The sequence below is a fragment of the Pteronotus mesoamericanus genome, unplaced genomic scaffold (genome assembly GCF_021234165.1).
Source record: "Pteronotus mesoamericanus isolate MK-2021 breed Mesoamerican mustached bat unplaced genomic scaffold, CSHL_Meso_final contig_173, whole genome shotgun sequence".
Taxonomy (NCBI): Eukaryota; Metazoa; Chordata; class Mammalia; order Chiroptera; family Mormoopidae; genus Pteronotus; species Pteronotus mesoamericanus.
In genome coordinates, this window is record NW_026555072.1 from 18110810 (window position 1) to 18137969 (window position 27160).

Consider the following 27160-nt stretch of genomic DNA (forward strand, 5'->3'; position numbering starts at 1 on the left):
TCTAAAGTTTAATGGGCAGGAACTGGGTTTTAATGTTGTTGGTTTTTTTATTACTTTTGAAAGCATCCTCAACACTGGCATGAATTCTTCTGGAGCTCTCATTCACAATTAATGATTAGGAAATAAACCAGAGAGTGAGCATGAGGTCTCATTATTAAGATTTAATTTTTCTTATATTTCCAATTACTCTAAGCAAATCTAGGTATATAATTTTTACTTTTATAAGAAGAAACACTAGAAGGAATTAGGCAAACCAAGAATTGACATTCTTTTCCTTATTTATATTCTTTTTTGGCCTAGTATATCCTAGGCACTGTCTTGAGACTACAACCCCAAATAAGATAAAATATCTTCTCTATTTAAAATCAAAATATCAAGGTATAATTGACATATATAAATCTCTGCACATTTAATATGTACAGTTTGGTGAGTTTGGAGATAAGAATACACCTTTAAACACATATCCCCTGCCTCCAAAAGTTTTCTCCTCTTCTACGTATGTATGTATGTACGTATTATATTGGAAGTACAAGAACAATGAACAGAACATTTACCTTTCTGTCAATAATGTATCTAAAATATTGTAAACTACAGGCTCTATGGCATAGAATACATTTCTAAGACTTATTCACCTTATATGACAGAATCTTTGTGCCCTTTAACTGGCACCTTCCCATTGCCCTGCTTCCCAGCCCCTGGAAAAACCACCATTCTACTCTGTTTCTATTAGTTTGACTATTTTAGATTCCTCATATTAGTATCATGTACTTATTCTACTGTCTGGCTTATTTCATGTAGCATAATGTCCTCTAAGTTCACCTCCATTATTATAAATGGCAAGGTTTCCTTCTTTTTAAGTCTGGATAACATTCCATTGAATGTAATACCATGTTTTCTGTATCTGTTTTCCATAAATGTACATATAGGTTGCCTCCATTTCTTGCCTATTGTGAATAATAGGCAAAAATCTCTCTTCAAAATCCCAATTTCAATTTCTTTGGATAGATACCCAGAAGTGGTACTGATAAATTATATAGTAGTTCTCTTTTAAAATTTTTGGGGAACCTCCATACCTTTTTTCCTAAGTGGCTGCACCATTTACATCCTGGTTACATGATAAGTTATTTTTTTCCAAGTATTTACACTTAATCAGCTTACTCTTTAGTTCGGGAGAGAGCAAGGCAATCAACTTCATTATTTTTGCTGCGGTAAGAACACTTAACATGACAATACTCTCTTAACAAATTTTCAAGTGCACAATGGACTATTGTTAAATATGGGCACAATGTTTACAGCAGACCTCTAGAACTTATTTGTCTTGCATAACTGATATACCCGTTGAACAGCAACTCTTCATTTCTCCCTATACCTAACCCCTGACACCACCATTCTACACTGTGTTTTACTTGTTTGACTATTTTAGATGCCTCATATAAGTGGAATCATGAAGTATTTATTGTTGTTTGACTGACTGACTTCATTTAGATTACTATCTTGTAGGTTCATTCATGTTGTCCAATATGACAGGATTTCTTCCAATTTTAAGGCTAAAAAATTGTATGTATATATCACGTTTTCTTTATATATTTATCTGTTGACAGATATGTGTGTGGTTTACATAATTGGTCATTGTGAATAACATTGCAATGAACATGGGTGTGCAGATATCTTTTTGAGATTCTGATTTCATTTCCTTTCGATACATACTCAAAGTGAGATTGTTGTAACATGTAATAGTTCCAATTTAACAATTTTTAAGGAACTTACAAATTCTATTCTCTAATGGCAGTACCAATTTAAATTCCCACCAACAGTGTGCAAAGTTCCCTTTTTCTCAGTGAATGGAGGATCACTGTTAAGCACCTACTGGTACACCAGGTATTTTTCCTGCACCAAATATTGAGTGATAAGCTTCCTGAGTTCCCCCAAAATGAAGTGAATTTCTCCATCATAGATGCCCATCATATTCAGGAATTCCCAAATCTCCTCCTCAGAGGCACAGTTGCCATTTAATAATAATATACTTAGGATAAGCATCAGAACCCCTTTTATAAGAAATCTCCAAGCTGTGCTGAACTTCTCATCGCTGGTGTTATCTTGATTGTAGATAAAGGTGTAGAAGTTACCTTTGGGCTTGACCTCTTGCAATTCTAGGCCATAGACTAGATCCATGTGCTCATAAGCTTTCCTGAGAATATCAGAAAAGTCCTTCTTGTACCATTTGTGCACTACCTTCAGCATGTCTGCCTTCTTAATGAGCTCCTTCATTTTATCCCAATGGAGCAGATATTTTACCAACTTATTCACTTTCTGAGATAGAATATTTAGGCCAGAGCTGTTTGTAGAAATTGATGCCCTGGAAGAATTTTTACTTTTACCAGCACAGCCCTTGGCTTTTACAGCAGATCCTTCACATGAAACACCTGAAGAAGCACTGGTGATGGTTGGTTGGGGCACTCAGTGGTGCCTGAGAGGGCCAGCACCTGTAGAGCTCAAGGAAGCGTCTCGCAGAACAGAAGAGGAGGAGCAAGCAGCCTTTTCTTCCTCTCCTGTAGTGGTATGAGCACTCCTAAGACATTAGGTCTCAGCTCTGTTATGGCAACTTTTATTACAAGCATGGAGCTTACTCTTATGACTACAACAGCATGATGGATGTTTTTCAGGAAAGCAGACAAGAGTGTGGGCCAACAAAGAAGTGATTTGGACACCTGGTGGATAAAGAATGAAGGGATGTGGAGACTTCCGGTCAAGATGGAGATGTACGTAAATGAGGATCTCCTTCTTGCACAACCACAGCAAAATTATAGCTAAATTACAGAACAACTATCACTCAGGACTATTAGAAAACTGAGCTCTATGTTTTCTACTGACAATGAAGAAATTAAAGAAACCACATTCATCCTGACAAGTAGGAGGGATGAAGAAGCAGAGATATGGAATAAGCTGGTCCCGAACCCACTGTGTGGTAGATATAAACTGGAGGGATATCTTGGGAGTACGGGATCCCAGCCCAGCCAAGGGTTCTAGTGCCAGGAAAATATGTCCCCATAACTTCTGGCTGTAAACCCAGTGGAGGTTTGGTTGGCAGAAGAAACGGCAGGAATCTCAGGCATTTCCTCTTGGAGGGCCCCTGCACATGAACTCACTCAGGTTCCTTCCCTTTGCACTCCAGCACCAGTGGCATACGAGGAGGAACTGAAGTGTCTGGTGATAGGGCGAGAGCTGGAGGACAGTTTTCTCCTGGACAGAACTGCATCCATTGTTTCTTAGCCCTCCCACACACAGAGCCACAGCATGGACAACACCATATCTGAACTCCATCAACCTGGCTCACAACGTTAGCCCTGCCCTAATGATTACCTAAGGCTCCATCCCATCCAAATTCAGGGCCCACCCAAGCTGGTAACAGTGGTTTTTCTATATCAATAGCTGGGCTAGGTGGAGGCTTCAGACCTTCCTAAATCTGCTCAAACAAACAACAGCTGAGCCCAACCCCTGCACGTCTCGCTGAATGGCTCCAGGATTGGCACCAGCAGCTGTCATATGCAGAATGCTTTATAGCTTATGCCATGAGGCCCCAGAGAGAACACAGATGGTGGCTGACCTTGGCCTGCACCATTGGGGAAACCTCAGAGCTTGCGCATTCAGTTGACAGCTACAGGCCACAGCAGACCACCACCGCTCAAACACCTCCTCAAGCCATGCAAGGAGGTGGTTGGTGGCCAGTGGAAACAGCCAGCCCTACCAGCTGTCTGGCCTGGGGAAATCTCTCCAATTGACCTGCTAACAGCAATCAAGACTCAACTACAAGAGGAAGGAGTACTCAGCCCACAAGGAGAGTGTAACTCAGGTACCGAGTTTAGGGGAGAGGGGAGGCTGTGCCACTGGACCCTAGAGGAAACCTACTACTTTAGGTCATGCTACCAAGACATGGAGTCAAAGCAGCTCTACTTAATATTAGAAACAAATACAGGAAGGATGTCAAAATGAGGACACAAAGAAATATGGCCCAAATGGAAGCACAGAACAAAACTACAGAAAAACAACCAAACAAAATAGACATAAACACTCTATCAGATGCAGAGTTCAAAACACTGGCTATAAGGATGCTCAAAGAACTCAAGTGGGTATTTCGATAGCATAAAAATGATGCAATCATAAATGAAGGTGACACTAACTGAAATAAAGAAAAATTTACCACGAATCAATAGTGGAGTGGATGAAGCCAAGAATCAAATCAACTATTTGGGACATAAGGAAGCAAAAGACATCCAATCAGTACAGCAAGAAGAAAAAAATATCAAAAAAAAAAATGAGAATAGTGTAATGAGCCTCTGGGAAAACTTCAAGCGTGCCAACGTTTGTATCATATGGGTGCCAGAAGAAGAAGAGAAAGAGGAAGAAATTGGAAGCATACTTGAAAAAATAATAAAAAAACTTCTCTAATATGCTGAAGGAAATAGGCATACTAGTCCAGGGAGCACGGAGTCCCAAACAAGATGGACGGAAAGAGGACCACACCAAGAAACATCATAATTAAAGTGCCAAAAGTTAAAAATAAAGAGAGAATCTTAAAAATAGCAAAAGAAAAGCAAAAAAAAAATTACCTTCAAAGGAGTTCCCATAAGACTGTCAGATGATTTCTCAAAAGAAACATTACAGGCTTAAAGGGATTGGCAGGAAGTATTGAAAGTGATGAAAAGCAAAGACCTACAACCTAGAATATTCTATCCGGCAAAGCTATCATTAAGAATCAAAGGGCTGATAAAGTGCTTCCCAGACAAGGTAAAGTTATAGAAGTTAATTATCCCCAAACAATTATTATATGAAATGTTAAAAGGACTTATTTAAGAAAAAGAAGATCAAAACTATGAACATTAAAATGGCAAAAAATACATAATCATCAACAATTGAATCTAAAAAATAAACTAAGCCAACAAGCAGAACAGAAACAGAATCATAGATATGGAGAATATTGAAATGGTGGCCAGTTGGGAAGAGGGTCTGAGGGAGTGGGGAAAAAGGTGAAGAAATAAAGAAGTGCAAATTGGTAGTTACAGAACAGGCAAGGGGATGTTAAGAGCAAGTATAGGAAACAAAGTTGCCAAAGAAGTTACATGCATGACCCATGGACATAAACAAAGCACAGGGGATCATCGGAAGAAGTGGGGCATGCTGCATGAGGGGGGCAAAGGGTTAAAAGTTAGGAAAATGGCAATAGCACCATAAATAAAAAAATAAAATAAAAAAGAGATGTCAACACCTTCAAAAGGTAGATTCTACCTTGGCTTTATAGAAGGCTGCGTCTGCAGGCTTCTTTAGGTCACTACACTAGAAACCTACAAGGTTCCTGTTCTTCAGGTCAGTTTGTACCCTAAGATTCCCATAGAGTAACCAGAGAAACTTTAGAGTGAATATTACACTGGGATCTACCAGTACTGCCTTGATTTTACTCAAATGACAGCAGGCAGTGTCAGTGTAGCCCTCTTTGTTCTAGCATATGGGTTCCTCTCAGTTCACCTTCAGTATTATCACATCAACTTGGGCAGAGCCTGGGTAACTTCCCCCTGCTACTCTGACATTGACACTTCAACACTCACTGGGACCCAGGAGCAGGAAGTGGAGGGGAACCTCAGTCCACCTGTGTATTAGGGGACACCCACTGCTGAGAGTTTAGTGGGCTCCATAGCTCCTGAGTTCATTTGGATCCAAAGTTTTCAGTCAAGCCCCTCACCTTGGTTCCTTGTAAGGCCTGGCACCTCTCTCCTTTCTTTAACTGGTGGCTGGACCTACAGATTAAGGATCTCACCTCCCTTAGACTTGATATAAAGGGAAGCTCAACCAGGCAGCCCATCCCTGAGATTTCATAGGCTGAGAGCAAAAGACTGAGATGGACACTGAGATATCCCTTTTATTCAGGGATGGTTGGTTCCTTGAGCCTTCTCTCATATTCCTCAATTGGGGTTCTGGCAGAAAATTTGTCAGAGTAAGATCCAACATCCTCCAGACCCAACTGGAAGATATGAATGTGACCTTATTGGACCAAACCTGGTCTCCCAAGAGTGGGGTCTGCTGTTAACAGGTTGAGGACATATGTGCACAGAGGATCCACAGAGGATCCCAATTCAAGGTCTAAATTTGACTCATGGTAACATCATGATTTCTCTCTCTGACAAGCTGAGACCACTCCTCTCACTTCCCTACTTCCCTTGATGATGACTGATGGGCATTCCTGTATGACACTTATCCTTAAGGTCTGCCAGCATGGAAAATAGGGAGGATTCTTTGGGGTCCCACTGTATGGTGTGGCACATGCCCACAGTCATAAATGGTATCTCTGAGAAACGGCAGAGCATGAAACACTGCCACCCATGAAAGGAGGCTGCCCCGTTTGACCTAATCTATCCTCTCCCTGAGATGGCCTGGGAAGAAGTAAGTGGAACTGATCTTGGAGACATGCCCAACCTCCCAGAGCCGAAAAGAGGGCTGACACTTCCGGTGCCCTCCACCTACTTTCTCGGCAGGGTCCGCCATCCTCCACACTGTCACAACCCTGAATCCCCTTAGGGACTGGCTCTCCTTTTCAGATTTGGGCTTCCTCCAATAAACCAATGCCTTCACCACCGCCAGAGGAAATGAGAGCCCAGCTCAGCCTGTCACCTCAGCCCGGGTCGCTTTTGCTGAGTTGGGGAGTGGGCGGGGGCAGCCCTCGTCTCTCTCAGTTACCGCTAGAGGGGATGTTACTTCGCTTTTTCTTTGTCTCCTCTGCCTGGTGCCTCCTAGAACTGAGGGCTGGGTTGCTGCTCTGTGCGGCCATATTTTAGGACACAGGTTGGCTCTTAAGCACTCAGGCCCTCATCTTGAAGGCAGTTTGGACCTACATGTTGTCTGTCTGCTGAATAGGGTTACTCCCATAAAGCAAGGAAGGCCTTCTCACTCACATACACATTCGAGGCCGAATTCAGTCCCACGGCTCTCCTGGGGCCTCTCAAAAGCACGATGGCAGAGGAGGGATAGGGGCGCCCACCTTCACTCTGGGAGGGCTAGTTTCAGCAGCTCCCACTCAGGGTTGCCGCCTTGACTCGAGGACCGTTATGAGAATCCGCCCTCAGCTGGAAAGCTGACAACAGCGCGCTACAGGAAAGGCCCTCGCTCCCAAGCGGAAGTAGGTGGGTCCTATCCGGCAGGGCTGTCCGCGGTGCCTGAGAACGGAGAGCCACACGGGGCTCCGCGGGACCCCGTTGTTTAGGAGTCAGTGGGCCCTAGGTCCTCACTCACGGTCCTGCTTCTGGGGGGAGATTTTATTCTTCAGCACTGAGTGTCCTTGCCTTGCATGGGTTATATGCAAGACTCTTGCCTTTGCAGCACTAGGATTCGATCCTTTTAGGCAAGACCCTTCCCTCCCCGAGACCACCCTCGTGGAAGGCGTGGACTCCTCAGTGGTAGCGCTTCTGGGTTTCCCAAGGCTAAGGAAAATCCTGGACTCTATGTGGCCACTCTGGTTTTTGCCTTGCCCCTCTGGTTTTTCGTGTCCCCTCATAACACAGGATATTCATATAGATGGATTCCTGTTAGAGAACCAGTCGTTCTCTTTGCCAGATGAAAACTGCCTACATCACATGGTGGCTTTCACCTCCCCGAGACTTCCCAGGCTCAAGTCAGCCTGACATTTCTGCCAGGGGCTTCCCAGTGATGACAACAGAGGAGATTTTGTGATACTTCCTATTATGCTGTGGGTGTTACCCTTAGTCCGCTTCAGGGTCCTTACTTTGACAGATGACCAGTCTTGTAACTTCGGCCTTTATTTCCTGACTCTGCTCATGTTACGTTAATATCCCACTTTCCTGAGTGTTCCAAGTTGGAAATCTGGGTGACGTCTCTTCGAGGCGTCCAAGGACAGACAAAAGGGGTGCAACTCTAGGACCTTACTGTTTTGGCTGCTTCCTTTTTGTCTTCTTTACTTATGGTCTTCACCATGTATATCAGAGCCTCCAACTCCTTCTACTGAAGTAAACCTCCTTAAGTTTTAGATTGATCCCTAAATTTTGGGGTGATTGTTTCCTCAGTCCTCAGTCATGGGAGTCCTCAGCATGGCTTCTGTTTGTTGATTAAAGGCTTCCTGGGAAATGAAACCTCCCTGCAAACACGTGAGCCATTTCCCTATTGCAAATCTGCAGAAAGTGGGCCACGATTCCTTGAGTGATGTAAAATTAGGAAAACTGCAGCACAAATCGGTGCCCAGGACATGTGCTGTGCTGTCAGGGAAAAGAAACCTGATATATTCTTTCTCTTAACCAACAAAGCTTAGGGAAGTTCCCAAGTATCCACTTCCTACCTAGAAGGGTAAAGCCAGATGTTCCTGGGCCTCAGTGAACCTTCTCAGGGTACCTGATTTTGCATATGTAAATAATCATATTGTCATTAAGACTGATCTCTCCTTCATTCACATCTCTCATTTTTTTAGTATTCTTAATGCTCTGGTTAGGCAAGCCTATGCAGTGTTTTGGTCACAGGGTCTAACTTTTTGTCACTTGAGATACATTTTGGAGTAGTACACTTTAGTGAACTGACTGACACATGGTCAGCTGGAAGGAGTTCACCAGTGTGAGCTTTGGACCATCCCAAAGTAGGTAGCCTAGTCCCAGCCTGTCACTTATTCACTGTACGAACTCAGGTACATTAGCACACTCTGTGAGCCCCAGGTTCTGCATTTGTGATAGGGGTTTGTAAACTCTGCTTTGCAGAGCTCATAGATTGTGGTTTATGTACGTAAAACACAAAGCACAGTTCCTGTAAAGATTTTATATTTTGTACAATGTCTGTTATGTCCATGTTTAGGATTATTTTGACATGAAAAAATAATACTCACCTTAAAGGATTAAAAAATCCAGTATATATAGGAGAATGTGTGACATTTTAGTTCATGGAACACCAAATTAGTCCAAAATGCTTTCTACAAAGAAACTCTGAGTAAATTTCCTCTTGTTAAGTCATATTTTGAGTGTGGGGGTGTTTTTGCAGCTGAATACAACTCAAATCTACTAGAAATCGGTTCAATGTCTAAGTCTTTTTTCCCTCTTAGCTGCCCTTTCATACAAACCTCCCCTATCTTCATTAATTTCACCACCACCTAAAATCTACACCTCTCTTAGAGTTGGGTAAATGACAACAACAGCAACACAATTGAAAGATTTTGAGTGCTGTTTTAATAGAATGGGCTCTGATTCCCTGACACACAACAAAGAGTGCCAGCCCCATGGCTTCTGAGTTTGCAATCTCAGATTATCACCCTTATTCTGCAGATACTCTCTGGAGATGAAGTGCATAGAACACCTTGTCTGTGCACTGTGGTCATGTGCACTGGGAGAGGAGCTCAGGATGCATTCCATCCCTGTCCCCAGTGGAGATTCTCTTTGGTTTATTCACAATTCCAAAGTAACTGGTAAGGGTAGTTTTCCATTCCAGAAATAAATCTGTATTATTTGATTACCACTATCTGGGGGTCTGGCCCCTGTCCACCATTATCACAGCCTCATCCTGCCCCGCATGCTGTGAACTTCAAATTACCTCCCACTGTATGACTTTCACTTTTCCGGTCTCTAATTGCCTTGCTTTACCACATCTACACTACACCCTTCATCTGCAATTTCCCTCCCTGATTGTAACCTCTTCATTTTACTGGTTCTTTACATTTGATGTAGTATTTCACCAGGTACTTCATATGAAAGCTGCTCTTAGATTCTAAAATCCTGTGGGAGATGCAGGTAAGGTTTATTTTTCTTAATATTATTAGTGCTAGTCAGGAATCTTCAAATGAGCAGATGCTCAATTAATATTTGGACATGTATAGAGGGAGTGTACAAGATATCAAACTTATTATGATTTAATTTCCTCTACGTTCTTGAATAGGCTGAGCCAATCCAGATCTACATACTGCAATTTTACAAAGAAACTGAAAGGAAACAAACCAAGAATTGATTATGTGTCATTTTTTTCCGTATCTCATGCTCATGCAGACTTTACTGCAGGATAAATTCCTTTTTCACAAAAATCCATATTCCAATGTTGTGCTATCTTGCTTTGAATAACAGGAAATTATCCAAGGATTTTCAATTTGTTACATAATAGCCGAATTCCTATTTTCAACCTGATAATCTCCAGTAAATGTATGATCTGATAATCTCCAATAAATGTATGATCCATGACACTCATAAACTTAGGTTTTGGAGCTAAATAATCCTCACCTTGAAAGTAATAACATTTAAAGTAGAAAAAAAGAAAAGACAAATCTACAATTTACCCATATTGTACGAGAACATAGAGATGTTATGTACTCTGTTCCCAGGAGCCCCACCTTGGCTACTCATTAGTTAGAAGACTGGCTGCCTTCTTTAACCACATATTGAAGACTGTGCCTCTGATGGGAGGAGTTTCAGGAGATGCCCTGGGCTCCTAGGCTGTGTGTTGATTTTGCAGTACTAAGCAAGCCCAGGCTGCAGCTTTGGTTCAGGTTCTCTCTTTTTTATCTTTCAAAACCTCCTCATAATGAAATGGGAGACTGGGCATGGTGTCAAAGACTTTAGCCAAAAATTCACCCATTATATGTATATATAAGAAAGCATCCCATATTAATCTACAAAGATCATACTCATTCATTTTCACAGCTACTTAGTACAGTGTGGGTATATGATGGTTTTAAAAAAATAATATATTGATTAACATTTATGTATTTTCTTATTGTTGTGAATGTGTATTTAGGACAAGTCTTAAAAATGTGAACTAACTGGGTCATAGGTAAATGCATAGTTTTGTTATATATTGTCAAATTCTGCAAGTTTGCATTTGGAGAATTTTTGCTTCACGTTCTTAAGTAATATTTTTTTCTGCCCTGAATCTTAGGCGACAAGTTTCCAAAAATCTCCAAAGAGGAAGTAAAGTGCCACCTTCAATTACAGATGCCTTAAATATTCAGGAATTCCCAATTTGTTTTTCAGTGGCATAGCTGTTGTTCAAGATGATCACACTCAGGAAAATAATCAGAAGCCCATTCTTGCAAAGTCCCCTGCCATCGCTCAGGTTGCATTTTTTGGTGTTGTGCAATTTGGAGACAAAGTTATAGGATTGACATTTGTGCTTGACTCTTCAAATCTAGGCCAAAAACCAGCTCCTTGAGTGTAGTGGCTCTCCTAAGGGCTCAGGGAAGTGCTCCCTGTACTTTTGTTTCACAGCTTTCTGCACATATGTTTCCATAATGGGCAGCTTCATTTAATATTTCTGCATCAGGAATTGCATTGACATCCCCAACTTCCTGAATGGAAGGTATTTCAGTTCACTCTCCGTAGAGCAACTTGTACTTTCAGAGCAACGTGCACTTTCTCACATTGGGTTTTGAAACCTATTTCAGACTTTGTGCATGAAATGCCTGTAGGAGTAATGATGGAGCATGGGGATCTTTGAGGCTGTAAGGGATGCAAGCCATGGGGGAATCCACGGTAGCACCCCCAAAGAAGGAAATAAGAAGAGGACATTTTTTTTTTTTTTGCAGCAGTGGACTGAGAACACTTGAGATTGTGGGTCTTACTCTAGACATGGTATGTTTTCTCACCTGGATGATGCACCTGGAAGGGGGAGGATGTGATGGTGTGGGCACCTGGAGCATGGATATTGTACCTTGGCTCTAACCAGGACCGCCGCAGCAGGCTTTCTCGAGAGCACTGCTCTTGGACTCCACAAGGCTCTCCAATGTAATCAATTTGTGTACGTTACCTGTGTATAGCTTTCTGGAGGTCAATCATAAATCACTAAAACATCTTTGTTTAACATAAAACAAGTAAACATTATCTTACTGCACTATCTATCAATATTGCTTCTTGGTGTTTACCAAAATCAGCTGAAAATATATATCCACAAAAAACCACCTGCACAAGATAATACTGAACATGAGTTGTAACTGAAAAATTAGAAATAAATAACAATTTTAAAACCCTGCACACATATGTTTATAGGAACCGTATTCATGATTGAAAAAACTTAAAATCCACCGAGATTTCTTTTAGCAGGTCAATGGATACCTAAACCGTGGTGCCTCCAGATAAAACAAATGAGCTTCCAAGCCATGTCCTTACAAGGACGTGGAGGGAGCTTAAATACATTTGACTAGGTGAAACAAGGCAATCTTAAATGTCTACGTTCTGCATGGTTGCATCTATATGACATTCTCGAAAAGCCAGCACCATAGGAAGAGTAAAATGATCAGTGATCTCCACAGGTCAGGTGGTAGGGAGGGATGAATAGGTGGAGCACAGAGCATTTCCAGGGCAGTGAAACTACGCTGCACGAAACTGTAAGGTGGCTATCAGTCATGATACCACTGTAAAACTCCCAAAATGGACAACCTCACATATGAAGTCTAATGTAATTATGGACTCTGTGTGCTAACAATGTGTCAATGTAGGTTCACAGAGTGTAGTAAATGTACCACTCTGTGGCAGGATGGTGTTCCTGGGGGAGGCTGTGAGTGCTTCTGGTAGCCTCTATGGTTTCTATTCATTTTGTTAAAAAGCTAGAACTGCTGTATGAAACAATAGCAAGTTAAAACAGGAGTGAGAGGCCTCAGTCCCACCCCCAGTGCTGGGGATTTAAGTCTTGAGTGCAGGCTGAGGCCCTATGATGGTGGTCCCTCTGAGAGTTCCAACTCAGTACCCTAAGTCTGACTTGTGTGAAGGCCTAAGGTTTCTCTCTCTGCTAAAAGTGGGTGGTCACCCTCTCACCACACTCCAACCCCTGTCTTACCCCTGAGAAAGATGTGAGGCCCTCTCCGCCTAACATTTATTCCTGCATCTCTCATGTCAATGGAATAGAAAGAATTGGGGGAAGTCTCCAGTGATAAGGGTGTAGTGGTTTCTGAACACTGTATGGTACTCACCTTCCTCCTGGCACAGCTTGGAAATCCTGCCTCTGCTCACCAGAGTCCATGAACTTCAGAACCAGGTCTTTGCCTTTTTGACCTCTGAAGCGGAAATCAGGTTCAGTCATATCCTGTCAAGGCTGTTTCTGGACTCAGAGGGGTGACAGCCAGGTCGGGCATTTATAGGCCACACTATTCTACGTGGGTACATTCCTCATTCCTCATTCAGGGTCCTCACTTTCATATATGTCAGAGACTAGGACCCTTCCCCTTCATGTCCCCAGGTTATGCTGCTACGGTGGCCTCACAACTCCTGAAGAGCCATGAAGAGTAAGTGAGGGGATGCACATGATGACAACTTGGCTGGCATGTTTCTCTCCCCAGACCAAAAAGGGAATCTTCCTTATGGCTCTTATTTCTTGATTCAAACCTCTCTGTAAAGACCATATGTCTGTAAACTCTGGACCAGATTCTCTACTGCACACTCCAGAGAATGGCTCCCTGTCCCAGAAATGAAGCAAGTTAAGCACATTACCCGAAGGCACAGGCCACAGGACAGATGTCTTCATAATGAAAAACGAATGCATCATGGTATTCATTCCTTTACCAGCTACACTCAGCTTCTGGTGTAACTTCTGATTGAGTAGATTTAAATTTCTATCCAGAAGATGCTGTCCAGAATGTTTTAGTGAGAGTCTAAACTTTTGAGGTGCACTGAATTTGGATATGTAAATGATCATATTGTCAGAAAATGATATCTCTTTATCTCCTTTGTTCACATGTCTCAATTATTTCAAAATGCTTATTACTCTATTAGGTATTTCAATCTTGTGTTTAGGGCCCAGACTCCTTTTTTTCATTACCTAAGATAGGTTTGGGAGAAGTGAGAAGAAAGGTGAATGATGGGAAACAAAGTTGGCCTCGGCTTCAGAGGAAAAATGTAGACTTCACAGTAATTCAGGCCAGGGTTCTACTTCCTACCCTTTCTCTTGATAGTCGTGTGCAATGAGACATATTAGCGAAAGCCAGGAGGCTCAGTCTCTTCATCTGTGTAATGAACTGGTAAACTCCAACTTGGGGGCCAGTGGAATGTACATAAGGCATGCAAAGTGCCTGGCTTGTATAGACTTTAAGGGATGCCAGTTCTTACTATAATTAATTTGTCCCCTGGAGTCCAAGCCACTACACAGACATTGAGGTTTTAATCAGGGATATGTCAGAGAATATTGGCACTCTTGGTCATAGAAAACCCTATCAGGCAAAATGCTGCTTAGGAAGGACAACTCAGTCCCATGTCCCCTCTCTGTCTAAAGACTATGTTGTTCAATGTCCACTGGTGAGATGTAGACTTCCTCAGTAGGTGTACCAGAAAACACCTCAAATATGTTTCTAGGATCAGAGTCTTGCTTCCTTCTCTGCTGCCCTTCCTTCTAGATCACTCCTAGTTTCAATCATGTAACTACAAGCAACAATTTAACCTTGCCTAGATTTGGCCACATTACACACATGGTAATCTAATGAGAATGTCTGTCTGCCCGCTTTTCTTGGAATTTCAAAGTAACTGTTAAGTACAGTTTCCCATTCCAGAATTCGTCTTCAACTCTGCGGCCCGCCATCCATTTGAGGGTCTGGCCTCTGCTCACGATCTTCACAGCATCATCTAGCCCACCATTCAGCTAAATGAAATTTTCTCCCATCGAGGGACTTTTCACAAGATCCAACACTGCCTCGCCTGAGGGCACTTACACTTCACTGCTCTCCTCTGGATCCACCTTTCTCCATTCCTGTCTTTAATCTGGTTTTTGGGGCTTACATTGTATATTACCATTTCCCATTATGAAAGGCACCAGGCCTAGGCCTTCTTGGCACTTCTCCCAGGATTAGTATGGAGCCCTCTAATAAGAGATGTGCAACTCTTTGGGGATTAAATGAGCCTGTGAGCATGGAGCGTGACTTATTACAGTTTAGTTCTGCAAAAAACATTTTTTTTCTTTTAAAAACTAAGATCATTTGTAATTGTTGCTGTATTACAGTTGTACCATTTGTGACCACTTTTCCCTCCATCTCGCAGTCCAAGCCCCACTCTGACAGTGAACTCCCACACTGTAGTCCATGTGCATAGGTCGTTCATACATGTTCTTTGTCTAGTCCTTTTCCCTTCTTGCCACCATTGTCCTCCTCTCCTCTCCCTCTGGACATTCGTGGTCTGTTCCATTTCCCATGCCTGTGGTTTGATGTCATTCATTTATTTTGTTCATTTGATTCCTAAGTGAGATCATATGGTATTTGTCTTTCACTGACTGACTTATGTCACTACATTCTAAAACTAGTCAAGAATATGCTGGTATGTAGAACTGTATAAAATACAGAGTAAAGCCCTGGCTGCTGTGGCTCAGGTGGACTGAGCGCCGGCCTGCAAACCAAAGGGTCTCAGGTTCAATTCCCAGTCAGGGCACATGCCTGGGGTGCAGGTGAGGTTCCCAGTAGGGGTGCGTGCAAGAGGCAAAAACATACTGATATTTCTCTCCCTTTCACCTGTCCTGCCCCTCTGTTTAAAAATAAATTTTTTTTTAAATCGCTACAGTCTCAAGGTACCTAGGAGGAAAGAAATTATTTTTTAAAAAAAGAGCACAGGTGATTGAATCTCCAATATTGACAATGTTAGTTTTTCCATATTTGGTGATCCCATATATTCAACTGCTTTGTATGTGTCCATCTTCAAGGAAATGCACGTTACCCTGCACCAGGTCTCTTAAGAAGATGGAAGCTTTCCCAATTTGTTTTAGAAAACCGCATTACTCTCCCTCGTAAGCCCGAGAAACAACAAGGGTGACCAATGATATCATTAACTTAGATTCTAATAACAGAATAACTTTTATTAAGCAGAAAACACACTGAAAATTAGGAGGAAGTAAAAATACAGATGAACCTCCAAATTCCCACACAGAATAGGAACACTAAGGTATCCTACCCCATGTTTCCTCAGTCACACCCAGCTCTCCTCTGCTTGGAACACTGTCTGCTCTCTTCAACCACAAACTGAAGACTCGGCCTCAGCTTCACCCGGTGCGGGAGCAGCCTGTAAACATGGCCCCGAGTCATTCACTGCCATGGCGTTGGTGTGAGTTCTTCGAGGAACTGTAGCTTGGCCTTTTCCTCATTACGCAGTCTCTGGTGGTGGTGAGATTCATCTTGGCCCAAAACGCCAGCACTTTCATCTTGCTGGTTTCGTTGTGGGCTTTTCGACCCCACAGGATCTCGTAACATGGAGGATCTCTGTTGGGCACCTGGCGGTACTCCGGGGATTTGAGCTTCACAAAATCTTGGGTCAAGAGCTTCTCTGACTCCCCGAATAGGAACTGCCTCTTTCCGGCATATAGTGTCATCTAGGTCAGGAATTCCCAGATCTTCTGTTTAGTGGTGCTGTTGCTGTTCTTGAAGACCATGCCCAGGATATGTATCAGGAGATCGTACTTGGGAAAGGCCCTGCTGCCACCGCTCACTCTCCCAAGGCTGGGGACATTCATTTTGCTGACCAGGGTAAAGAATGCTTCGCGCCATCAACTTCCCTTAGGTCAGCGCCACATACCACCTCCTTCTTGGAAGACGCTCTTATGAGGATCTCATGGGAGCGATTTTTGTACTTTTTCTTGACACTTTTCAGCGATTCTGCCTTCCTAATACACTGTTTAATTTTGTACCTCTGCACCAGGAACTGCACCAGCATACTGACCATCTCGGTCAGCCTGTCCCTCTGAGAGTGCACCTGGGTAGGTGGGGCCTTGGAGGAATGTGGCTTGCTCTCCATGTTGCAGTTGGCTCCTTCTGATAATCCTGTGCTCAAAGGTCCAGCAGACTGAGTGATGGTGGACAGGGCTGTCTGAGGCCACTTGACAGTGCTAAATGACTTAGCACCAAGCTTCCTCTGCTCCCCAGCTTCAATAGGAGGAGGGGGCGAGGAGGCCAGTGCTCCACTGTGGCATCCCCCAGACTCTGGGCTGCACCTTGGGACTGATGCAGATCCGGACAGATCTGGAGCTTCCTTTTTTGACCGTGAGGCATGATGACTGTCAAGGACAAAAGTCACAAGTGCAGCAGGGAGAGCAGGCGATCTGGGCATGAGAGGAGAGAGGATGAGAGAGCGTGAGCACCTTCTTCATGTAGATCCTACCTTGACCTTAAGAAAGCCACTTCTATAGCTTTCTAGGAGGGCAGTGCTCTAGGCATGTACAAAGCCCCTGTTCTGACCCACTTGTCCTCTGAGAGCTCTGTGGAAATCATGAAAGTAGCCTCATGTTGTAGTCGAGCAATCCTGCGCAGTGCCCCCTAGACCTGACTACAGTACAAGGCAGGTCAAGGTTTTGTGAAGCTACATGTGCTATGGAGTGTGGGGGTCTCACCATTTCCCACTCAACACCACCATATCAGCTTTAGCAGGCCCTGGGCCCCTCCTCTGGGCTGCTCTACATTGATACCCTAAACGCGGGGCCTCATTGTCTTGGCATCTTGAGAGGATCCAAAGGGGCACCTCCACCGACCACCTCTTATGGGGACACCCGCTGCTGACAGCTCCATGGGACTCATTGTCCTGAGCTCGGTGGGGTCCCCATCCTCATTCAGAGTTCTGACCTCCACTTCAGGAAAGGCCTTGGACACCTGCCTCTGCGGATCTGATGTTCCTATACTCAGAAAGGCTCTCACCAACAACATACCATCAAAATGAAAGAGGGTTCACATACAGATCCCCTGCTCAGGGTTACAGTGCTAGGCTGATAAGTCCCCATATCTTCTGGCTGTGAAACCAGTGGGGGTTCGATCAGCAAAAGAAACTGTGGGACTCTCAGATGCCTCCTCGTGGAGGGTCCCCACACAGGGACTCCCTCAGATCACTCCCTCTCGGCTGCAGTACCAGGGCGGCACCCTGAAGGGCACCCATGGCCTAGGGGCAGGAATTGAAGTGTCCAGCATCAGACTGAGGGCTGGGTGAGAGCTTCCTCCCAGGAAGAAGTGCAGATAGTGGCAACTGTTCTGTTCCTTAGCCTCCCCCACACACAGTCACAGTGCAGGCAGCACCGTGTCTGAGGCTCCATCAACCTGGCTCACACGGCTCACCCCGCCCTAATGATTACCTCAGCCTCTGTCCCATCCTAATTTTTGGCCCACCCAAGCTGGTAACAGTGCCTTTTTCATATGAATGGGTGGGCTATGCACAGGCTACAGGACTTCCTAAAGCTGCTCAAACAGGCAAGAGCCGAGCGCAGTCCCTGTACCTCTTGCTCAGTGGCCCCAGGACCAGCACTGGAAGCAGTTATTTACAGATCACTTTACAGCTTATGCCCTGTGGTCCCAGACAGGACACAGTTGGTGCAGACCCTGGCCAGCACAGGACAAGAAACCTCAGGACCTGCGCACCCAGGGGACAGCTGCAGGCCAAGTCAGAGCACCACCAGGCAACTGCTGCCACAAGCCTCAGAGGGACAGGTTTCTTGGACAGTGGCCAGAGCCAGCACTACCAGCTGTAGGGGATGGGTAAGTACCTCCCGGTGACCTGAGGACAGCAATCAGGATTCAGTTATAAGTGGGGAAAGCACTGAGTTCACAAGGAAGACAAAACTTGAGTGTCCGGCTTGGGGGCTAGGGGAGGCCGAGCCACTGGACCCTACAGGAAACCTACTACATCAGGCCATGCTTCTGAGGCGCAGAGTCAAAGCAACTCTACCAACTCTTAGAAATGGAGGAAGACTGCCAAAATGAGGAAAGAAAGAAATAAGGCTGAAATGCATGAACAGAACAAAATTTCAGAAAAAACCTGAACTAAACAGAGAGGAGCAATCATAAGCACTCAGGCCCTCTTCTTGAAGGCAGTTTGCACCTACATGTCTTCCCACTGCCGAATGGGACCACCTCAATCACATATTACAGGCCAAAAAAGGTCTCATGTGTGCTGGGGCTTCTCACAACTGGATGGCAGGGCAGAGAGGTGGGGAGGGAACGCACCTTCTTTCAGGGAGGGCTGTGGTGTCCGCTGCTCCTGCTCAGGGTCCTCACCTTGACTCAAGGCTCGTCCTGAGAATCCGCCCTCAACTGGAAAGCAGCCGGTTGCACACACTAGGAAAGGCCCTCGCTACAAGGGCAAGCAGGGGGGGTCCTATCCAGCAGGGCTGTCCTCGGTGCCTGAGAGAGGAGAGCCACGCGAAGACCCTCAGGAGCCCGTTGCTGAGGAGTCGGTGGGCCCACGGTCCACCCTAACGGTCTGCACATCTTTGTCTTCAGAGCCTGGGTTCGTCCCTCTAGTGATACGGGGGGTCCCAGCTGCCAACCAAGTGCTCACTTTCCTGAGTCCCAGTGTGGCAGTTGAGGCGAATGGCTTCTGATGAGCGCCCTGCGCCTTACAAGACTGACAAGAATGGAGGGACCCAGTGACGTTCCTGTTCAGTAGGGGAGATCATCTCTTTCTGCACTGAGTGTCCTCGTCTGGCCTCGGTTATATGCCACTCTCCTGTCTTTGCAGAGCTGGGCTTCGATCCCATTAGGCAAGGCCCCTCCCTTCCTGAGACCACCCACATCGAAGGAGTGGACTCCTCAGTGGTAGAACGTCGGGGTTGCCCAGGAGTCGGGAAAATCCTGGACTCTCTGTGGCCTCTCTGTGTTTGGCATTGCCCCTCAGGTTTTTTGCGTGTCTGCTCATAACACTCAGGTTATTCACCTAGATGGATTCCTGTTAGAGAATCAGTTGTTCCCTCTGCCAGACGAAAACTACTTACATTGCACAGAGGCCCTCACCTCCCTGAGAATTCCCAGGCTCAAATCAGCCTGACATCTCTGCCAGGGGCTTCCCAGGATGACATCAGAGGAGATTTTGTGAGACCTCCTTTTATGCTGTGGGTGCTACCCTTAGTCCACTTTAGGGTCTTATCTTTGACAGATGACCAGCTCTGTAATTTTGGTCTTTATTTCCTGACTCTGCTCATGTTAAATTAATATCCTATTATTCTCAGAATTCAAAGTTGGAACTCAGTGTGATCTTTATATGATCATGGTCCTTTGAGGTCTCCAAGGACTGACAACCTGGAGTGCAACTTTGTGACCTAGCGTCCTGCCTGCTGCCTTCCAGTCTTCCTCACGTCTGGTCCTCGCCATATCTGACAGAGCCTCAATCTGCTTCTACTGACTGAGATACTCTCCTCATGTTTTTGTCTGATCCCTACATTTTGGGGTGATTTTTTCCTATGTTGTCACTCATGGGGGTCCTCGATGTGTCACCTGTCTCTTGATTAATGCCTTCCTGGGTATTCAGACCTCTCTGCTAACACGTGAGCATTTTCCTTGTTGCAAATCTGCAGAAAATGGGCCTCCTCCACGAGAGATGTAAGATTCATTACCTGCAATAAATATCAGAGCCCATGGACAGTGCTGACAGAGAAAAGAAAGCTGACATATCCTTTCTTTACATGAGCCAGACTTTGGGAGCATACAAGGGTAGAGCCTGATGTGTGTAAACCCTGACTGATATTTTGACCCTGTCTGATACTGCGTATGTAGCTGATCATAATGACTCTCAGCATGATCTCTCCCTTCATCATATCTCTTATTTATGTGGGTATTCTTACTGCTCTTGTCACATAATCCATTCAGTGTTTTGGTCACAGGGTCATCTCTTTTTATCACTTGAGCTCTACTTTGGAGTAGTAGACAGAAGTGAATTAACTGACACATGGTCGGCTGGTTGCAGTTCTCCAGTGTGAGCTCTGGACAAATCCCGTCCAGGGGGTCTAGTCCCAGTGCTGTCACTTATTCACTGTCTATGAGTCTCAGGTTCTCCCTTTGTTGTGGCATTCAGATACCTTCTCCTGTAGGGTTTCCAGATTGTGGATAATGTTTGGAAGTCATGTGCATAGTGCCTGGAATGCATTGAGATTTTGCTCAGTATCTGTTATGCCTATGATGATGATTATTTTGACCCCAGAAAATACTGCTCACCGGAAAGAATAAACAGTATTTTGCAGTTACCAGAGCATATGTGGCACTCGTACATGGAACTGCAAGTAAGAACAAAAGACTGTTTGCAAAGAAACTATGAATTGATTTCCTCCCTTGAAATCATATTTTGAGTGTAGGGGTGTTTTTTTCTGGCTGAACACAGCACGAATCTTCTAAAATTTGGTTCAAAGTCTAACTTCCTTCCCACCTAGCTGCCCTTCCATGCAAACCTCCCCTATCTTCATTAAGATCACCATCATGTAATATCTACTCCTGTCTTACTGTTTGCCAAATGACTGTAACAGCAAGAGCAACAACACAACAAAAAGATCATGCATGCCATTTTAATAGAATGAGCTCTGACTCCCTAACGCAAAAAAGAGCCAGCCTGTCAGCTGCTGAGTTTCTGTCACAGATGGCCTCCCTTATTTCGCAGATACTCTGTGGAGACGATGTGCATACACCACCTTGTCTGTGCACTGGGGTCATGTGCACTGGGACAGGAGCTCAGGATGCGTTCCATCCCTGTCCCCAGTGGAGAGTCTCTCTGGCTTCCGCTCAATTCCAAAGTCACTGGTAAGAGTACATTTCCTTTCCAGGTGGAAGTCTTTCGATGGTGAGACCCAGTAGCTGAGGGTCTGGCCCTGGCCCACCATTATCACAGCTTCATCTAGCCCACCCTGCTCCAACCTTCACTTACCGCCCACCACACATCTTTCACTTTCCTGGTGTTGCACTACTGTGCCAGATGGCATCTATTCTTGGCCCCTAATATGGAACCTCCTGCCCTGCTTATGACCCCTTCATTCTTCTGGTCTTCTAGATCTGATGGAGAACCTGACTGTCTACTTTATATGAAAACTGCTCTTAGACTTTAAAATCCTATGGACAGCGAAGGCAGGCTTTGTTTCTCTTAGCATCCCCAACAGAAGTCTGGAGCCTACCAAGGAGCAGGTGCTAAATTAATATTTGCACATGTAAAGAGCAAGTGTTTAAGATGTCAATCTTATTATGATTCAATTTCTCCCACATCCTTCCTTTATCTGAGCTAATGCATGTCCATGTAGTTCAATTTTACAAAGAATCTAAAAGGAATCAAAGAAACAAAGACATGAATACATTTTACATTTTTTTCATTGTCATAACACATGATTTACTGTGGGGTAATACCCCCCCTCCACACTTTTATTTAAAAACAAAAATCTGTATTTCTGTGTTATGGTGTCTTGTTCTGAATGGCAGGAAATAGTCCAGCAATTTTCAATTTTTACACAATACCAGAATTCCTACATTTCAGTTTGGTAATATCCCACAAATGTGTGATCCATGTCACTCGTATACTTATGTTCTGGAAGTGGATAACCTTGTATTGAAAGGAACAACATTAAAAAGAGAAAAAAAGAAAACACAGACCTCCAATTTCCCCATACTCTACAGGAACACAGTATGCACTGCATTTGAAGGAGCCCCATGTTGGCTCCTCACTGGTTAGAAGACTGGCTGCTTCCTTGAACCACCTTGAAAGTGAAGTCTCTGCCTGCAGCCTCACTAGGGATGGGAGGAGTTCCGGGATATGCCCTGGACGGCAAACTGGCCGTGCAGCAGTGGGTGAGCCCTGGTTGCAGCTCTGACGAGGTTGGTATGCCATAAGTTTTTCAATCATATACAGATGAACATTTGTATATTTTTATATCTTTGAGTGTGTGCTTTAAAGGACAGGTTTCAAGAGTACAATGTTGGCTCATGGGTAAATGAATATTTAGTTTTGTTACATGTTGACCAATTTAACACTATGAGAATTCAGCAACTGTGTTCTTAAGTAATATGGGAAATAAGCAATATACTTAATATAATAATAAATTAAGTAATTTTGAGGTACTTTCACTTGATTTGTATAATATTATTATACTCATTTTATCTAAAATTTTGGAAGTTTTTCTTTACTTTGCATGCTCTGCAAGAATTTGTGTGACGAAATTTCTACATTTGCAGTAAGAAGAGAATATTGTAACTGCAGGTACTCATTTCCCAGCTTCGGCAATATCAGCACGCCACCAATCTTACCTCCTCTATATCCACCCTCAACCCCCAAGTCACTTTGAGAAGACCATCCATAACAATATTTATCCTATTATGTACCTTCAAAGGTGAAAGCTCTTCATTACAAGCATAACCACAGTATTGCAAGGGCACTGGCAGTCAGAACTCCAAGATGGCCTACCAGATTCCTGACTTGCTTGCACATATATATTCTTCCAGTTAACTCATCAAACACTAATCTAGGTGCTGCTATGAGGGATTGAGCAGATACAATGGAGGCCCCAAATATAATCTTCTTACCATAGGGAGATTATCCTCCATGGGCCAGACCTAATGAGGTGAATCCTTAAATGGGACGGGGCTTTTCCTGGTGAGAGAAATCCAAAGGGTGAGAGGGAGGCTCTCCTTGCTGGCTTTGAAGATGGAAGGAGCTGCAGAGCATAGCAAACACCTAAGGGTGACCTGAGAATGGCGCCTAGCCGACAGTATGCAGGCAAATGGGAACCTTAGTCCTTCCGTTTCCGGTAAGTGCATTCTGCCCCAAACATGCATGGTATTGGAAAGAGCTCCGGAGCTCCGCATGTGGAGAAAGCTACCAGTTGCAATGAGTGCGGAGTTGTGAGGTTTCTGAACGAGGGAACCCAGCGACTCCATGCCCAACTTCTGACCTATGGAACTGTGGGAGACTGAACGTCTCTACGCTGAAGGTGTTAAATTTGTGGGAAAATGTCATAAAGTATTGTAATACACACACTGAAAAAAATTTTTATCTACAGATTTTTTTTCTTAAAATTACTTAAGATATAGTCCTTTGGCGATGTTCACACACCTAATAGAGTAGTATTATTACTTTCCGTCCTGAACATTGCAACCCCAGGGGCCATTTATTTTATAACTGAACATGTGTACCTTTTGGTCACCTTCACCAAAATTTCACCCACGTTCCACCACCACTCCCTCCCCCTGGGAAGCACCAATCTGCTCGATCTGTGAGTTAATTTTTCAGTTTGGCTCTTTTAAAAATTCCACATATAAGTGATGCCATACAGTATTTGTACCTGTCATTTGAAAAGTTTCTAATGAAAGAACACCACTTGAAAATCACCCTTTATTTCACGTAGCCCATTCTGTCACAAATATCAGGAATTCTTTAGTGCTGAATGATACATCTTTTTCTCTCTGTGTTGAGTGTGTGTGCAAATTATGACAATTCCTTTATAAATTTATCCACTAATGGTTACTTTGTTTCCATGTCTTGGCTAATGTAAATAACATTACAATGAACATGGGGATACATATACCCCTTGACATTTGTGACTTTATTTACGTAAGTACCGAAGAGTGGAATTGCTGCATAATATGGTAGTTTTATCTTTCTGAGGCATCTCTATACTGTCTTCCATAGTGGCTGTGTCAATTATACATTCCCCTAAACTCATTCATTTTTGAATAATCTAAGGATATCCAGGTCTATAACTTTTGAACCTAAGAGTGAATGGAGTAAGGCAAACCTGTAATGGACCGACTTTTATATTTTTCCAACTCTCCATGTTCTGATCCAATCTAACTTTGAGTTTTCAAATTACCAAAAATATCCCTTATGGAATGCCATGCTGCCTTCTTCAGGACCACAAACGTGACTTAAGGATTTTCAATGTGTATTTCAGACCACAAAACTCTTACTCCTAAACCTGACACATACAATAAGTGTGTGATACTTGTCTTTCACACACTTATATTATGAACCTAAACAGACTATCTGTTGATAGAACACCATGTGAAAATGAACCCAAATTGAGGTCAGCGAGATATCCTTGTACATCACCAATACCGGGCAACAGACATTTCCAACTACAATGCAAAGATTCTACCGCAGACCTCAACAGGGTGACAGTAGTGACTTGATGTGTCCCTGGATCACCCACTGAGCTCCCAAAGGTACGAAATCTGCTTAGAGATGAAAGTTAAGTAATGTGCTACTCCTTCACCCCTTTTTACTCTCCTTTACTCTTTTTTTTAATGAAGTATGGAGGATCTCACCCTCTTTGGTAATGATAGCTTCTGCTACAATCTGTAATTGCATGGGCAGGAGCAGGGTCTTCTTTACCTAAACATCCCCAGTGCAGTCCTGGATGATGAAGCTCAGTGGATTGAGTGTCAGCCTGTGAACGAACGGGTAGCTTGTCGGATTCCCAGTAAAGGCACAAGGCTGGGTTGCACGCCAAGTCCCCTGTTGTGGGCACACAAGAGACAACCACACATCGATGCTTCTCTCCCTCTCTTTCTCCTTCCCTTTCTCTCGCTCCAAAACAAATAAATAAAATCTTCACTAAAGAACATCCCAAGTGCAAGCATGAAGACTTCCAAAGAACGGATGCTTTATTAGTGACTGTGTCAAATAAAAGCCATGCACCAAGAGGTCTGATTCACTCTCATTTACATTTTCAAACATTCTTCAAAAAGGTAAGCAAATCCAGGTACATATCTTTACAATTGATACAACAAATGACTAAATGTAGTGAGGCACGCAAGAAATGACCAATTTTATATATGGATCCCATCTTCTTTATCCATCCCTCTGCACATGGACATGTAGTTTGTCTGTGTTTAGCTGTAACAGATCATGGAGGATACAGCATAGTTAAAATAGTAAATAACATTGTAATTAAGTACATATGGTTCAAATGGGTAGTAAATTTCTGGCAGTGAACACTTTCTGAGTTATATAAATGTCTAATATGTTCCACACCTAAACTCAGAATAGTGATTGTCAACTGTAATTAACATTTCTTTGAAGGGCCATGTTTCACTTCATCTCTGTATTCATCTATAAATTTATCTATCTACTGCTCCCAGCTAATTTAGTGTAAGCTTCCTTCTAACCTGAAAAGATACTCTTATCGTAAAGCCATGTTATCTCATTCTGGATCACAAAAGTGATTAAGGATTGCCCATCCGTATTTCAAAAGAGAAAAAAACACACACTCTTATTACTAACCTGATACAGGGCAATCATTGTGAGTTTCATGACATTCATAAACCTATATTCTGAAACAAAAACATTCTGCATACAGGAATACTACTTAATCATTCAACATAAACACAAATATAAGTCATCAAGTTATTCTCTATATTAGCCAACTGACTTACAGGCCTTTCAACCAAAAAGGGAAGACCCCCACCTGGCTTTCACTCAGGGTGACGGTCCTGGCTGGATGTGGCTGTGCAGTGCCCACCGGCCTTGGAAGGACTGCCAGCCCCGGGTTCAGCTTCAGCTCTGGCTTGGGCTCTCTCTTCCTCATCTTTCAAAGCCTCTTCATAGTAACATGGGAAGGCTGTGGGATCGTTATCACTGATCTTGGCAAGAAACTCGAGGATTTTCATCTTGCTGGTCTCAGCTTTAGCTCTTGGACCCCACAGGAACTCGTAGCATGGAGGATCACTGTTGAGCACCTGCTGGTACACCAGGTATTCTTCCTGCACCAAATCTTGGGTGATAAGCTTCCTGGGTTCCCCAAAAAGGAAGTGATTTTGTCCATCCTGGATGCCCATCACACTCAGGAATTCCCAGAGATCCTCCTCAGAGGCGCGGTAGCCCTGCAAGAACAGCATACTCAGGATAGGCATCAGAATTCCTTTAATGGGAAATTTCCAAACTCTGCTCAGACTCTCATTGCTGGCGTCATCTTGATTGTCGACAAGGATGTAGAAGTTACCACTGGGTTTGACTTCTTTCAATTCTAGGCCATAGACCAGATCCATGAGCTCAGAGGTCTTCTCCAGAATCTCAGAAAAGTCCTTCTTGTACCATTTGTGGACTATCTTCAGCATGTCTGCCTTCTTAATGGGCTCCTTCATTTTGTACTGATTCAGCAGATACTGAACCAACTTATTTGCCTTCTGAAACAAAATACTTACGCCAGATTTCTTTGTAATAGCTGAGGCCTCAGAAGAATTTTTACTTTTACGAACACGGCCCTTAGCTTTCCCAGCAGATGTTTCGCACGAAACACCTGCAGCAGCACCGGTGGGGGCTGGGGCACTCGGAGATACCTGGAGAGGGCCAGCACCAGTGGAGCTCGAGGGAGCATCCCCCAGGATGGAAGAGGAGGAGCAAGCGGCCTCTTCTTCCTCTGCATTAGCGCCCTCAGCACTCTTAAGACTTTGGGTCTCAGCTCTGTTTTGCCAGCGTTTCTCACGAGCACGGAGCTTACTCTTGTGACCACGAGGCAT

At 43.8% G+C, this 27160-nt stretch overlaps 1 protein-coding gene and 2 pseudogenes across 1 annotated transcript; all 3 read right to left on the reverse strand.

Annotated features, from left to right (window-relative positions):
- Positions 1-1779: 1779 nt before the first annotated feature.
- Positions 1780-13035, reverse strand: LOC129065090 (melanoma-associated antigen B4-like; annotated as a pseudogene).
- Positions 13036-16005: 2970 nt separating this feature from the next.
- On the reverse strand, positions 16006-16969 carry LOC129065091 (melanoma-associated antigen B3-like; annotated as a pseudogene).
- Positions 16970-26116: 9147 nt separating this feature from the next.
- On the reverse strand, positions 26117-27160 carry LOC129065092 (melanoma-associated antigen B4-like). The gene has a single exon (XM_054566349.1). The coding sequence runs from the start codon at positions 27158-27160 to the stop codon at positions 26117-26119; it is 1044 nt and encodes a 347-aa protein (XP_054422324.1).